The 16,732-nt window shown below is 36.0% G+C and overlaps 1 protein-coding gene across 6 annotated transcripts in view; it reads right to left on the bottom strand.

The window, feature by feature from the left end:
* kaznb (kazrin, periplakin interacting protein b) overlaps positions 1 to 16,732 on the bottom strand; it is a 178,967-nt gene that overhangs the window by 18,795 nt on the left and 143,440 nt on the right. For all 6 annotated transcript variants that reach the window (XR_005279303.1, XM_038269353.1, XM_038269357.1 and 3 more), the window contains 2 exons: positions 1,616 to 1,807; positions 266 to 402 (listed from right to left, as the gene is read on the bottom strand). Coding sequence is in view for 5 of the 6 variants with exons in the window: in XM_038269353.1 (XP_038125281.1) it covers positions 266 to 402; positions 1,616 to 1,807 (329 nt within the window). In the remaining variant the exon portion in view is untranslated. The remainder of the gene's footprint in view (positions 1 to 265; positions 403 to 1,615; positions 1,808 to 16,732) is intronic.

Genomic DNA, 16,732 nt, shown 5'->3' with positions numbered 1-16,732 from the left:
GTAGCATTAGTTTTCTTAATAACTGGATTTTATTGAAATATCAAAGTTAATGAATAAGAACACATGCCGTGTCGTTAAACACATTTACATTTCTGTTGGTCTATCAAATACAACCGTAGTATAATAAATAAGAGATTGTGCTTCCATGGAGACACATTGTGGAAAACTTTAAGGGATGTAAAAACCTTTTGAGGGGCTTTTAAAATTTGAAATATCTTAAACATGCTGCAGTGCTTTTATGTGGATGCCTCAGCTGGGCTGCTACCTTTCTGTGCTGGTCGTAGTTCCGGATGAATTCTCTCAGCTGCTCTTCTCTGCTCTCCAGTGTTGTATACAGCTGCTGCATCTGACTCGCCAGCTCCGATTTCTCAGCTTTTAGCCGCTTTCGGTCCGCTTTCATGGCTATGGCACAAAACCCAATACTTTTACACTTTGAACAGCAACTTCACAGTCCATGCAACACTTCATTTCGAAAAAGAATTTCAACTAAGGGAGAAAGCCACTGGGTGGCACTGTGTCTACTGGTAATAAAAATGTTGGCTGCAATTTGTTTTATTTTAAATGTGAAAAATAACCATCTGGATAGCAGGTAATCAACACAAAATACAAGAAGCACAGTTGGACACATAGATTTATCTGAAACACCATCTTCAGGTAGCATGTGGAGACTCATTCCTAAGAGGAGTGATAACATCTGATTGTCTTTTTGAGTGATGGTTTCACACAGAGACCAAGAGGCTTTGCAGCAATCGTGCAACAGGTGGGACTCTTCAAGCAAAAAAGCAAAGAGCTCTTTTCACAATAATTCAAGTCTGAAACCAGTATTTTTCATAACAGAACACGCATGCCTCTCCAGGAGCATTCCTCCTGCTGATGATCACTGTTTCCATGTTCTACAAGCTGAACCCTTAAACCTGTTCTGCAGCAGTTAAGTGACGGTTACCAGGCATGCAGATCAGCACCTGCAACTCGCTGAGATCTGTAGAGAAAACCAGCAAACCACATACAATCGCTGCCTCTGTAAGCCACTTTGAGTTGAATTAATTTAATCTTATTGTAATTTTTCTTTCCTAGAAAGCAAAATCTTTCATTTCACAGGGAGGAGGAAAAAACACTCTCTCTCAACACTGCTCTCTGATTTAATAATGTCAATAAAATTAGAATTCAGCTAAAGTGAGCTTGGCTCTCCATCAAGGACACCACCCACCTCTAAGAACAGCTACACTTTAAACATGAGTGCATAAAGACAGTTAAGATCCAATTAAGTACATAATTGCTGACTTTTGTTGAGAACTGACATTGTATAAATAAACCAAAACAAACTGAATAGAGTTAGTGTCACATGTGTGACTTTTACAAATAATCTACATTTATTCTTATGGGCATGCTTTTTGTTGCTTAGTGAAGTGAAAACATGTTGCTGTTCTGGTCTGATCTGAATAAAATGATTTGGAGTAAAAAAAGCACAAAGATGGCATTTTGTCTCAAATTCCGATACCTAAGGATTATGACAAAACATTAGAAACCAAAATTCCCATTTAGTTCGAATCCCAGCTGTGTTTGCCAACAAATCAACAAAACTAGGTGACACAAGATGCCCATGTAGGCTCCTGACCTTGTAAGGCCTCCTTAGCACGATCCAGCTCCTGCTCCTTGTCCCTCAGCTGGACGCTGAGCTCAGTGGCAGAGAGCAGATTGGCAGAGCAGCCGCCCTGGGTCTGCTCTACGTCTTTGCTCAACATGTCCTTCATTTGCTTCAACAGGTGGACCTCCTCCTGAAGCTGTACCACCTCCTCTCGCAGTAACGCTGAGGGACGGAAGAGAGTAGGAATTTATAACATTCAGAGACATGCATGTAACACAAAAGACTCAGCAGTTTCTAATAGTGGAAGAAAAGGCGAAAAAATCTGCTACTATTCAAGAAGGGCTGTTCAAATTTAATTATGCAGAAATTTTCAAAAACAAATCACAACTAATGCTCACAGTTCCACAATTAAAATACAAATAGAGGTCTTTTAAAAGCATAAATAACAGATTCAGGGCTGAATCTATTGACGATGGTAAATAAATAACAAATAAAAGCATATGAAGGCTTCATTCTGCCTCTGCTTCTGTCTCTCGTCTTTGTTGTGCCTCCCAGCCATCAAGGGAAAGTGCATGCAAGCAATCAGGAGCAGGAAACTAAGGAGACGACACTGTGAGATGAAGAGTGATCTCATCGGGCTGTGCTGGCTGACAAGCTCATACAGCCAAAGCACAGAAACAAAGGGAAAAAAAAGCGTCCAATAAAGGAAACCCATACCGGCAACAGTGTCATAATGATTTATATTGGGAGCGTGAGGTGGAAGGTCTGTTCCAGGAGAACGTATGCTTTTTATAAAAAGGAAGAAAAATGAAAAAAGGCACTCAACCAAAACATTCAACTGGTAGAGGAAAAAAGCTGAAATGACAAATTCAGGAATTCTGGAAATGTGACTGAGTGCATGTGCAATCTGGAAAACATCATCTGAGAGATTTATGTAAATGTAAATGGAGAGTATGATTCCTAAAAAAATGCACAAGAAAGTTAAATAAAATACAGCAAGGCTGATTTTTTTCCATAGTAGATCAAATGAGAGGAAGTTTTACAGAAACAATTTATATAGAGAGCTTCAGAGGACTATAACATTACCGCAGCAAGTGTATGTGCATGATAGAAAATGAGAGAAGGTCTCTGCAGGCCAGCAGCCAGACACTGTGGGACTGCAGCAGCTCCGATAAGAGAGGAAGGGACAGTCCATCGCTCTCTGTCATGGAAGCTCTGTGGAAAACCCACCAGGCAGCCAGTGCTGCATGCCACTGAAAGAGACAAGTCTGAGACAGAACAATCTTTCATGTCCCTCTTCTGGGTTGGATTCACTCTTGCATATTTTCGCCATGGACAGTGATGGCACCTCCTTTGATCATGCAGAGCATTTTGGAGGTTTCTTTTTGGCTTTCTTTGATACTTTGAAATCTGTACACTTCTGTAATATGACTGTTGATCTGCTCCTGCCATTACAGATCAAATAAGAGAGCAAAATGAAAAAAAAGATGAGGATTTTTTCCCAATTTCATAATGTTGTAATTAATGCGTCTCCAACCTTTTCACTAAACATCAGATAGTTTTGTCAGTCAAACGCACATTTTAAGCTGTTTCGCCATTGTTGTCTATGACTTTCATATAAATCCAAATTTTAAATGAACGTATGGAGAGAAGAAGGTATGCAGAGATTGAGAGACGGATCCATGCTGCTGCCAATGTGATGCGGACGGATTGCAGGTCGGCTTGGGGAACAGAGAGCTGAGCCAAAAGGTTAAGTTCTCTCTTTACTGTTGGGTCTACCTTCTCACTCTCTCCAAGGCTAAACTGAGCTTCCGCATTTGAAATACACTGAAGAGGTTGCTTATCTGAGAGGCTCGGAGTAAACCGCTGCTCCTCTGCTTTGAGAGGAGGCAGAAGAGGTGGTTGGGTATCTTTTTCAAATGGACGCCTCCCTCAGGAGATTGGACCAAGCACATCCCACCAGAAGGAGTCCCAGGGGACGTACCAGGAAACACGAAAGGATTGTGGAGGCTTCCTTGAACGGAGCTGGAGGAAGTGTTTGGGGAGCAGGAAGTGTAAGACTGCTTTCCCTGCGACTAGGTACGAGTGAATTCAGCATTTACAGCGATTTTTGAGGCTAAAATATAGCATGAAACAAATCTAAAAAAAATGATTTGTTGTTTATACAAATAAAAAGAAAAATGATAGATGCAAAAACAACATAATACTGTTGCAACACATCAGATATAAAGAGGGTGAATGTAAATGCATCTTCCACTGTTCAGCCCGTTAAATAGGAAATATTTAGAAATATCCCATGTCTACTTTCATTTCACTTCATTTTCATCATTAATTTGGTCTATTTAACCGATTCTTTTTGTCAACAGATTCTCCTTCCTGAGCAGTCTTAATTGATCAAAAACTGATCATGCTAACATTACCATACAGGGTTCTGGATGAACTGATCTTGGAGTGGTGGAGAGAGATAGGTAGGCTATTAGAGTCCTCCCACACGAAAAGAAAAAGCCACTCATCTTTCATCACAGCAGTGGTGGATTGAATGAACACCAGATTTAAGCCTCTCATTAGAGCCGGTCAGGAACAGCTAACCTTATTCCCCTTCCATTGCAGCCCTGTCAAAATGCACACAGACGTACACTGAAGCGCAGCTGAGAGCTTATGGCTATAGAGGCCGTAAGCTTGTGATTAGACCATAGAGAAAGCAGGGAAAGGTGAAGTGAGAGTTGGAAAAGTGTTGATTGGTGGTCAAAGAGCTGAACTAGTCTGCTGTGAATGCTATGAAGGATTAAAGTGGTTCTATTTATATACATGAAGGATCAAAGATGCCTCGTGTGCACTGGGCTGGAATATTGGGTACGGATGAGACAGCAACTTTAAAGTTATTCCTCTTTTGCAAAAAAAGTAACTTGTCATTTAAAAAAAATAGTTTTAGGACTAACTGGAATGGAAAAATGGAACCTAATCTTTAATGGCTTGACCAAAATGCATTGCAGCAAAACGTTTTTACATTCATTATTTTGGGGTGAGTTTTGCTGACAAAGATTCCTTGATTAGGTAATAAAGAGCTTTCCTAACAAGAAACGCTACTTTGGTAAAACGTAGTAAGGCCCTCGAAAGAAAAAAAAATTGTAGTTTATCCATTTCGGTTATTTGCAACTTTAAGGCAACTATTGGTAAATTCTGCTTTGATTACTTTCTGTAAGGTCATTTAAAAAAGAGCTTATGCAATAACTATTGGAAATATTTCCTGGACAATTTTTATCAAATAGATATCTGTCTCACCATAAAAAAAATCGTTAGAAATTTTTTTTAATTGCCAGAGTAAAAACTTTGAAACAACAATAAAAAGCAACAGAAAATCAGAAGCGTTTTCTCTCTTATTTCCGATTTGAATTGATTCTTTTTTTTTCTAATAAGGATTTTTTAACACATGAGTGAAAGAAATGTGCTGTATGTTATTTGACAAATGTAATAATTCCGACTCCATCAAAAAGAAGAAAACCTTTGCAAACAAATGTCTTCAAACCTAATTTGGTTTTAATTACACTGAATAATTAGCATCAATGTATAAATTGACCATTTATGGCTCAGGTGTCTAGAAATAAAGAAAATAACTTATATTCAAAGCATTTGACCAAAAGGAGTGTGAAACAAGCCAGATTTTTGAGCCAATTACTTATCAACCAATTACTGCTCAAGTAAACTTTGGATATAACTATAACAATTTTAGGGAATAACATGCTATTCTTAAGGTAAAATGCATTATTTCAGTATGCAGAATATCATTACAGCAAAGCACTTTTGCCATTAAAAAAGATTTGCAATATCTGTTTGCTGATACAGTCCATCAGGTGTAATAAGGTCATTTTACAGATGAAATATAAAGTTATGTTGCTCAATAGTCTCATGATGGTAGCAGCCGATGCAAATGAAACTGTCCAAGATGCTAAAAGCCAAAGAAACACGAAAAGAAGAGGGAGGAAAACTTTACTGAATTTGAACTTTTTTTTATTATTTACATTGTGCTTCCAAGGTGGACAGCTCCCTTCCTGGAGGTATTATAAACAAGCTGAAATACCAAATCTGGTTTTGGTATAATGCTTTAATGTAATATTTAGTTGGGAAACCTTTTAAAAAATAAAAAGTTTTGGACAAACAAGTTTATTTCCATGGATCAGCTGAGATACATCATAAAGCCAATAGTTTCAGCTGATGTTAGCTTTATAAAAGACTAGATTAGAAGTCTAATGGATATCCTATACATCTGTTCTAAAAGTTTAAGTCAGTCACAATTTTATCTTATAAAATATAAAAGAATAATTGCATAATTGTCAAAGACTTAAAAAGTAAACCACAGCAGAGTGCAAACAGGTGATGAAAGCCGGTGCAGCGGCAGCAGCTGGCTGTTCTGCCCTGAGGAGATGTGATGTACACTGCTGTCAGTTTTCTGCCTCGGACTCACTGACAATAACAAATCTGTGTAATTATGGTGAGTCCACCTAGTGATTTTTTCATGTGCAATCTAGAGGTGCTGGTTCTGCCTGTTTCTATTCTCCAAACTTGTAGGTACAGGTACTGACAGTTGTATCATGGTACAGCATGCAGCGCCCCTACTCAGATCTATGGATGGTCTTCTGCTACATTTGTGAAATGTTGGGCTTTCTCTATTTGACTTCCCCACATTTTGAGACTCTCATGATAGAGAAAAAGGACAAATCACACTTTTTGCTTTAAACCCTACTTTAAACTTTCCCATATCCTGAAAGCTTTTAGTAATTGTTATATATATTCTACCAGTAAACAAAACAGAAAAAAACATAACTTTACCCCTTCTTTAAAAGCAAAATAACTTTTTAAATAAATGGGAAAACACTATCTTTCATTGGTGTTACAAGGAGTGGTGATATTGCAAGCATGTTGTAATGCAGGTATTAACAACAGATTTATCTAAACTGACTCAGTTAACAGCCACTGCATATTTAGCTGCAAAGCACGGCACTGATTTTTAGGAAAGACAAAAAGGAGTAAGCTAACACAACATGGATCATTAATGCAATAACAGCCATATAGAAAAGAAAAACCAAACAAAACAACCGGGTAAAGATGTTGATAGATTGAAAGTTTTCTACATTCCCTAAATAACGATCCACAACTAGGATAACCTTGTCTTTCAGCGATCAGATAACACTCTTCCTGTCAGTACTTTGCTTTGCTTCAGCCTATAATGATATCCAAGTAATCCATTTGTACTCTTCATTGGTGAGAAGATGGAAAACTACAGAGCTTAGCTGTAAATCAGGATATGAATACCTTTCGGTCTCTTTTAACCAAGTTAAATTTAAACAAATATCTCCCTCTCAGTTGGCTACACCTGCTTGTTGGTCTTCAGCTCAAGAAATATTGTTGCAAAATAAGTTAAAGGTAAATATACATGAATTAACTGTAGCTAAAAGCAAAGCTAATTTCATTGCTCACAATTTCTATTGACAGTAAAGTATTTTAGGGTATGGATTGTTGCTTCATCATAAACATCTTAAATAAAGGGCAGTGGAGGAGAACAAAATGGACTGTAAGCAGGACGACCTTCCTTCCTGACCCAGTTACACCAGTTCTGTCAGGAGAAATGGGTCAAAGCTCCAGCATACCACTGTGAGAAGCTTTTAAAAGGTTACCAAATACATTAGGCCCAAATCACATAATTTAAATGATCTAATAAAGTTCTAAATACTACACAGACATGTATAAACTCAGGAATTTAACAGAAGGAAAAACATATCTAATAAAATCTCCTGCATTATTATAAGACTAAAGGCCATATCTGTCATTATACCGCTTTGATTTTTTTTTCAGTCAGTCATGCTTTGCATTGTGCTACCATTGCAAAAAGGGTGAAATGGTATGTAATCCAGCCATGTAACATGAAAAAGGTAATGCTTTCTACTGAACGGACTGAGAGCTGTTCTGATGCAGAGGAACATCAAAGCACTGTCATTTAATGCAGGATTTTTTTCCACCCAATTTTTCACAAAGATAATATTTACTTAGGTTGGACCTATATCAAAACAGTTCTTAATACTTGAGAGTAGGACAGGTGTTTAGGAAAGATATGGAAACTTCTAAGTACAAGAAACTTTTCTTACAGCAGACGATCTGAAAAAAAAAGTGAAATGCATCTTAAGTCTTTCTAATAATCGTTTTGCCCTATAATCCATAAATGTTTTTTAGCTCAGATGCTCAGTATGAAATCACAAACATACTTAGGTATGTCGGGGTACTGATTACTCAAATTGTCAGCCTCATCGAGTGAAATTGAGCTGACATTTTTTTCTGTATGACTGATTAGCTAAATTATTTGATTACCGGCTTCTAATTTCACAAGTTTACCTTGAAACAAGTCACATCTGCCTCACTTTCACTCTGAGTAATTTCTCGAAAAGAATCAGGGCTGTTCTCAAATATCATCAGAGAAACCCAATCAGAATAGATAACACAGAGGGAATTTAATAAATAACAAGATTTGCTTTCAACAGAGCCAATCAGCTCTACAGATCAGGATCTGTTTTCATTACTTCAGATTAGATAATAATATTTTTTTATACACAGTATGCAGTGAATTATGCATCTTGATTTTTTTTTTTTTTTTTGGATTTCGAGGATATTTCTTTATCAAAAATGTAGAGAAAAAACTTAGAACATCTCCAAATTCATTACCACTTAAAAATGCATGAAATCTCACACAGGTGCATGGAATCACATGCTCACAATCAGAACCTCATTACTCTGCATTTTGAAGGAGGAAGCTTAAACATTTGCTCCTCAATGTTGAACAACCAAGACTTCTTGAATCCAATTATAATAATAATTTAGAACTTAAGATCTTTATTGATCTCATCTGGCCATCTCATAATCAATCACTCAATTTGAATTTTGACGTATTTTAGTGAATGCTACGGTAAAATGTGAGACCATCTGCAAAAGATGCAAAAACTAAACTGTGTTTATTCAAACTGTGTAACAGAAGACACATAAATACCAGAAAATCAACTAATGATTGTTTGAGAATAATGTATAGAAAGTCATGTGCCTACAGGGACTACATGTTAAACTCAATGAGATCCTGACGGGTGAGTTTAAACAGGCTGTACCCGAACGACGACCCCCTTTCATTCCCCAGCTTACATTAAGGACTGGAGGAAAGGTTTGGAGACTGAGAACTGGTTCCACAATTAGAGTTTTCTCCACTAAAGGGGATCAAAACTGGGCTGCATGGTGGTGGAGCTTGTAGCACTGTTGTTATGCATTTGGGTTTGACTCTTAGCCTGGGGTCTATCTGCATTAAGCTTGCTTGATCTTGCCTTACATGTGTGGGTTTTCTACAGATTACCTGACTTCTTCACATAGTCTAAAAACATGACTCTTAGGTTTCTAAATTTCTCTTATGGATGGACTGGCAGCCCGTCCAGGGTGTACTCCGCCTTTCACCCATAGGCTGCTTAAGACAGGAGTTACATTCTAACGGACAAGCAGCATAAGAAGGATAGATAAGATCTAAACCAGCATTACAGGATACATTTACCTCTTTCCTAAGCTAAAAAAGGCAGTTTTGCAACAACAAAAAAAGCTGATTTCATTATTAAAACAAGTCAAGGTTGTACTCTAGAAATGAATAAAAATGAAGAGGTTTTTATGTCTGCACTTCTGTTCAGATCGCTGATCAGATCATTTTGTGCCAGTAAATGAGTATATTTCTACTGAATGTCTGTATAACCAGCATACAGATCTGCTGAGGTTAGTTTGAAAAAAAAAAAAACAGCCCCTTCTTTTAGTTCCTCGTAAGAAAATCATGCAGCTATCCATTAATAGTCAACACACCAGAACAAAAAATGTTTGAAGAAAGTAAAAATGGGTTAGATATTACACAAATCAAAGGTGTTTGTATCATCATTTCATGAAATATGCAGAGCCTGCCTCAGTAATATGAAGCTGATGTGTTTAAGCATTCATGAGTCGTAGACTGGTGTTTCTCTGACCTTTACTCTACTGTCTCAACAACAAGAAGATGGACTGCTTAGAGATTTTAAACAGATCAGTCACACATGCTTCTAAATAATGCCTGATCATGGGATTATTTCCCTCCAAAACACAATTTTGTTTTTGGAGCATCTGCATGGAAAATTGATACCTTTTCCTCAGTATCATCTTTGTGCTTAAAGCTGTTGAGTAAATGGGTTATCATATGATTAATAAGTTTCTTAAACCATGACAACAACTGAATTTCTTACTGTGTTTTAGAGGATATATAGGAAAAATTGCTCAGACTGAATAACTATTCATGTTTGAAATTAAGTGCATTGGTTTAGAAATAAGTTGCACAGAATGAAGACTTTATATACTGCTTTAAAACTGAATTAATTTACTTTGAAAATTTAAAACGTAGGTCCTCTGGCCAAAGATTAATCAAACACAGAATCAATGATTAAAGATGAACCTTTTTTCTCAACCACATTTTAAACTCTGATTGGGAGTGTTAGTGAGTCATGAAGATGTCATCAACTATGTTATTCACCATACCATCATGTTTCCCATCAAACATGGTGGAAAAATGGAGAGTAACACAACAGCAAATGCACCTTATGCTGATTTATAATTTAGGTACTTGTTACAGCTGGCCTAAGCAAATAAAGTTTTACATAAGGTTTTCTATTTTTTTTTTCATGTTCGTTTGACATAATTAATAAAATCTACCCCGCTCGTGTACACTGAGCTCCACTGCTTCAACTCAAATTAGGAAATTTAACCTGATGTGAAGCATTAATCACTGATTATGGGTTTGATTACTCTGTGGCTGAAGGACCTGGCTGTCTGACACATGAAAAAGTTCAGTTCAAACTGAAGTTAAATTAAAAACAGAAAACTTAAACGTTCATTAAAAAGAAATACATTTTCAAAGTTATTTAATTCAGTTAAAAACCACTGAATTCAGTTTCCTTCAAACCTTGCATACTTTTTTCAAATTACTCAAATACAGTTTTAGTTTGAGCAATTCAAACTGTTCCTAGTGGAACAATTTTCTGCCAATAGATACAGGCAATAAAATAAGAAAAAAAAATATTTTTTTCTTATTTTATTGATAAGTATTAATATATTTATTATTACTTATTCAAAAAATAATAAAACCATCTGGTCCATTCTATGCTCTAGTATCCTTAAAATAGAATATCTAAGATAAATTGTCATTATTGGTGAAATCCAATAACTGCAGGTGGAAATGAGAAGAAGCCGTTTCTCTTTTAAAGGAAAGACAACATTGACACTCTAGCAGCAGTTGCTGCTTCCCATTGATCTAGAATTATGTAGCTATTTCCAAACAACTTGTGGTTCATCAATCTACATTTAAAGCTGGAAATTCACAGGCCTCAGATAGGATGTTAAACATTAAAAATAACCACAACACAATAAAAAAAAAAAAAAAGAACTGCAAGAAAGCATGGTTTGTGAACTGAACTCCGAAGCAAATTAAACTTCAGAAGCAAGTCATTTAGCCATTGGAGACAAATCAAAATAAAGACAGTAGTATGACCTAAATGCTTTTCATCAAAGTTATAAAACAGCTTCCAAAATATATTTTGTTAAAAAAAAACAAGAAAAAAAAAAAAACACAAATAAATAAAAAAGTCAGAAGATCTCTGGGAGGCAGCAGTTGGTGGGTCTTTTTCAACATTAGCAGCAGGTTTATTTTTGGCACCGCATTGTTAAATTGTACTATGAGCTGAGGAGTATCTGGAGCAGTGATGCATTCAGTGAGGAGGCTGTACAGGCTCCAAAATAATGTGCTGGGGCCCACAAATAGCAGCAGATATACTTATATATCAGAGCCAAAAAAAAAACAAAATCACAAGAGCCAGAAAAAAACACTTATTTGATCTAATGCTTTGATGATCTGAAATTCTTCTAAACGACTGGACACAACCTCTCTGGAGAACCCCTGCTAAATGGTACGAGCTCACTCCTCAAATCTGTAAGAATCTGTAATTCATCACCCAAATCCTCTAGTCCTCTAGTATTTAGGTACATTCATTACTAAAATCATTTTAAGCCATACTTTTGATTAAATGGAAATTAAAGGTTCAGTTAAGAATTCTTGGAAAAAATTTACTTCTCTTTTCACAGGATTTTTTTGCTTTAAGATGAAAACTTCTCATGTGTGTTTAGTAAGTTGGAGCAAAGCTATAGATCTAATTTATTCCTGTCTGTAAGTAAAACACAGCTTTTGTTTAACCTGCAGCTACATGCAAATCCAAAACAAGAGCAGTTTTGCAGATAAAGTGCCAATTTTTGGCTCATGAACTCTCATTTCTGCTGCACCCTCCAAAATCATTCCTGCAGAGGTTATTTGTTTTAATCACTTCTTTCACTTCTGTTTTATTGCTGATAAGGGAATAGGCTTGTTTCCTTCCTGGGGAGTCTGCTCTGTGGAGTTAGAAGAAAAAGGGTTTTTCTTCAACATGCAGATGATTTACTCCCTTCATGTGGAAGACTTGCTCCACCAGTCCTTTCACGTTCCCAATCCCTCTGAGCACACCTCCTCTGGAATAAACCCAAACGCTCCTTTAGCCAGCTACCCTCGAGATTGTTGATCGTTCTTTTACTTTTTTAAATCATCTCAGTTTGTTTGTTTATATATATATATATATATATATATATATATATATATATATATATATATGTTTTTTTTTCTTTCACATATCTATATATAGGAGAGCCAACTAATTTTTGCGACATATGCATTTCTCTTCATGGTAAATGTGCTGACAATCGATGAACAAAAACTGTGTGTTCATCTAAATTCAAACAGTCTAAATCCATTTAGTATGAGAAGCCACTGGGAAACAGCTTACACAAACTAATCACCTCTGGGTTTACATTACAACTGAGGTCAGAGAAGGAGAGCTAACTGCAGATAGGTGTAATTGATTCGAACGTTTATTATGTGCGGATTAGGCAGACTGCCAAGGATGTGCCACTAGAGGAACACAAAGAACATGGACAAGGCCGTTTAAATATCTAATACATTCAGGAGCTTCACTAAAAATGAATATTTTCTCAGAAGGTAGCCTTAGTTTATAAAAACATGACCCTTTAAATAAAAGAAGAAATGGGACTGGCCATTGAAGGGAATGGGAAAATGTCTATGTGCATAAAAGGCCCAACCAACTAGCTCTAAAGGTTCTTCTTCTCCAGTTTCTATTAGTAATAAATACCAGCAGTAATTATATTTAAACTGCTTTGTGTCTTTTCTCAGGAAAAAAAAAAAGGAAAATAGCAGTGAATACAAAGAGCTGCCACACTATGTCAAAATGTCTCAGCACCTAAAGGTCTGTTTCCATTGCCCAGACCTTGCATACATATAAACCAGAACTAAATATGGAGAACCAGCTTTTAATTCTTGTGCTCCACTAATCTGGAAATAACTTCCAGAAAACTGTAAAAGAGCTGAAATCCTCATTGCTTTAATTTGAGATTAAAAACTTACTAGTTTGGAGTGGTCTTTGAATGTGTCATAAAAATATGATTAGTTATGCTTGTGGTCCATCTTCCTTTCAGTGCATTATCTATTCTTACAATCATCTCTTAGTTTTGTTTTTCTTCATGTACTTTTGAATTGTCTGGCTATTGAAACTTGGTTTTGGATCATTTAAGGACCTGGAAGGTTCTCTGCAAAGGTTCTCAAAGATTCATTCCCTTGCACTTTAATGAGCAAATGGTGACATATCTAATTTGTGCTAATCAAAATCTCCCATATATTTCAGGAAAACTAGACTGAATATGGTTTATTTTTGCATTTCATACACAGAAAACCAGACATTTTAAACCACTAAATGAACATACCTCATTCCTAATGTTTTGTTTCTTAGCGTTAAAGTCAAACTGAAAACCTTTTTTACAGTTACCAACATTATTTCTACTTTTCAAGTGAATTCTAAGAGATTAAGAATCAAACATAATTTTTTTTTATTGCCTTTTAAACTGTGTTACTGGTTTAAACATTTTGGGTATCTTTCTTTAAACTTATTAAAATTACGCAGGGGTATTGTCCCACTCCCCCAGACAGACAGGTGTAACTGAGTCAGGTCTTGGCTTACACATGCCTATGTTGTTTTAAAGCCGCTTCACACTAATTTGAATCAAAATACTTCAAAATACTGAATCAAAATAATCCCATAGGGAAATTACTTTTGTTACACGCTCCTGTTACAGGTTAATATATATATATATATATATATATATATATATATATATATATACACAACCAACCACACAAGATAATAAAGATATAAATATATACACATACAACTCTTCTCTATCTATCTATCTATCTATCTATCTATCTATCTATCTATCTATCTATCTATCTATCTATCTATCTATCTATCTATCTATCTATCTATCTATCTATCTATCTATCTATCTATCTATCTATCTATCTATCTATCTATCTATCTATCTATCTATCTATCTATCTATCTATCTATCTATCTATCTATCTATCTATCTATCTATCTATCTATCATCTATCTATCTATCTATCTATCTATCTATCTATCTATCTATCTATCTATCTATCTATCTATCTATCTATCTATCTATCTATCTATCTATCTATCTATCTATCTATCTATCTATCTATCTATCTATCTATCTATCTATCTATCTATCTATCTATCTATCTATCTATGTTGCACCGATACCAGTATCGGGTGGGGCCCCGATCCAGCACTAAAATGGTGGTATCGGCAAGTACTAGGGGACCGATACCATTTTGAGAGCCAAAAGTTTATTCAACTATTGTCACCCATTCCAGGTAGGCAATATTAATGATTATTTTACATCCAAGTAGTATGCAGTTCTTCATATATACACACACACACACACATCAATTTCAAACAGATGATATCGGTATGATATTGCTATCGGCCAATACTGGACATCCAGGCACAGCCATCGGGTGTATATCTATATTTATAAGCAGTGCATTTAATATCTAAGTTCGAAGCACAGAATGGTGATAAACAAAGGCTTACAATCTGGTAAGCACTGTCTCATACAGATTATTAACTATGTGTTTGCCACAGACTCAGAGCAAGATAAATGGGTGGATGCAACCACAAATCTGTTTGGTACACATGCAGCTGTAACCACTCCAAAGTCGAAACCAACATGAAAAAAACAAAAAAACAAAACAGATGTCATGCTCAAAATCTGCAGACAGGAACATCTAAATAGCATCAACAATTTAAGCCTTTGTTTATAATCTTGTTTGCTCATAAAATCAAAAAGGCAGCATTTGACTATTCTTACTGTCTTTATAAATAACCGGTGAAAGAGTTGTCTGCAAAAAAAAGTCTGCAAAGTCTTTAGCAGCAAAGGAGCAATAAAACCACATCGACTGAATAAGTCAACAGAGACGTAAAGTCCATGTAAACCAAGGAGGAACAAAATGGCACTGTGCCTCGTCTCTGTTTTGAATCTTGAGCAGAGACTAAACATCTGCCAGACTCAGAAAAATACAGTTTATGAAGCGCTAAAAACTAACATGATTTGATCCGTCCCCTTAAGGCGCTGCAGAAAAGTGGCTTATATTCAAAGCGTGCTGTTTAGGTGGTCGGTGCAGCTTTAATGTTATTTTCTGAGATTTCGAACAGCTTACTGGAAGGTAAAAAGCAATGTTAAACACAGCACCTAATCATAATCATTACAAATAACCTTGCTCTGAGAATCAAATAAAAAACCTAAGATTTAAGGGATTTAATATCTAAGGGTTCTGTTGAGAACTGTGATGCTGAGAGTAACAGCATCAACTGTACCTCAATCATAATATGTACCATTCGATGCCCTGAAGGCTCATATGTGAGGAGTTGCTGTGAGGCTCTCAGATAGAAACGACTCATGATATTGGAGCAGCAACAGGAATTCACCAGAGATGAAAAAACCTCCCAAGGGATTTAGTACAGACGAAAAACATAAGCATACTGCACATGTGCATCTCTGTAGGTTCACCTTTCTTCTAAATGATCATTGAAAAAAAAAGTAAATCTTGAATCAAAAGGTTAAATAATACATAAAGCAATGACTTAAGTACATAAAGTGTTCATCTCTGCTAACATAGCTGATGGGAACTCTCATTTTAATTATTTAAGGGACATTTAAATGGAAACTTTTTTAGCATCTTCATCATCATTGACCTTTTGGTTTTCGCTCCCAGGGTTGTAGAAGGTGGCAGTGACTCTGCTAAACCACTGTCAAGTCAGCAGTCATCTCTAGGACTGTCTGGGTCATAGTGTAGCATGTATTAAAACATATTTTTTTTTTCAGTTTAGATCACTCAGATATTAATTGATATCCTTGTTCTGATATTCTGATATTCTATTCTATGTGAATTTTAAAAGGATCCCAATATATGAGAAAGAGTTAATATTAAAGGTATAGTGGAGGATGTTCTTTTTCCGGGTGGATCATCAAAATAAGTGGTCCTCCTAATTGTCAAACATTCTGGTAATATGTTAAGGTAAGGCCGTCCAACGTGCTAATCCCCATTTTTACTTACCGCTGATGAGTCTGACATGCAGTAGTGGAAAAATTGCAAATCTTCTTTTGGAAAATACAGTAGGCTTGCATGAGCGATACAAACAGAAACTTTTAAACAGAGTGTGCACGAGGAGAAATGGGCTCATTAATGTGCTCACACACTTTTAATAGGCGTTCCCTCCCAGGAGCGGGTAGAGAGTCGTGCATGTGCATTTTTTTTTAAGTGGAGAAGCCACGTCTTTTAAAAAATTTGCGAAAATCCTCCATTATATCTTTAATGTTTGTTTATAATATATTTGTTCTCAGATAAAGAGGGCTTGATGGTGTGGTGCCAGCTGTCGTGGCGGCTGGACAATAGAGCGTGCTAGGGTGCAGCCCCACCCTCCCAATGACCCTGATTAAGACACAAAAAATAGATACATGTTTTTTTTTATAATATAGTTTAACTTTAAATTAACATTTAAAATATTTCTAAACACATAAATATTTTTTTAGATGTGCCATATAAAATATTTGATCTTTAATTACTAGTGAAGCGTCATTCCATCGCAAAAATCTTTA

The sequence above is a fragment of the Cyprinodon tularosa genome, unplaced genomic scaffold (assembly GCF_016077235.1).
Source record: "Cyprinodon tularosa strain WSP-4 unplaced genomic scaffold, ASM1607723v1 ctg729, whole genome shotgun sequence".
Classification (NCBI taxonomy): Eukaryota; Metazoa; Chordata; class Actinopteri; order Cyprinodontiformes; family Cyprinodontidae; genus Cyprinodon; species Cyprinodon tularosa.
This window is presented reverse-complemented; position numbering and strand designations above follow the sequence as displayed.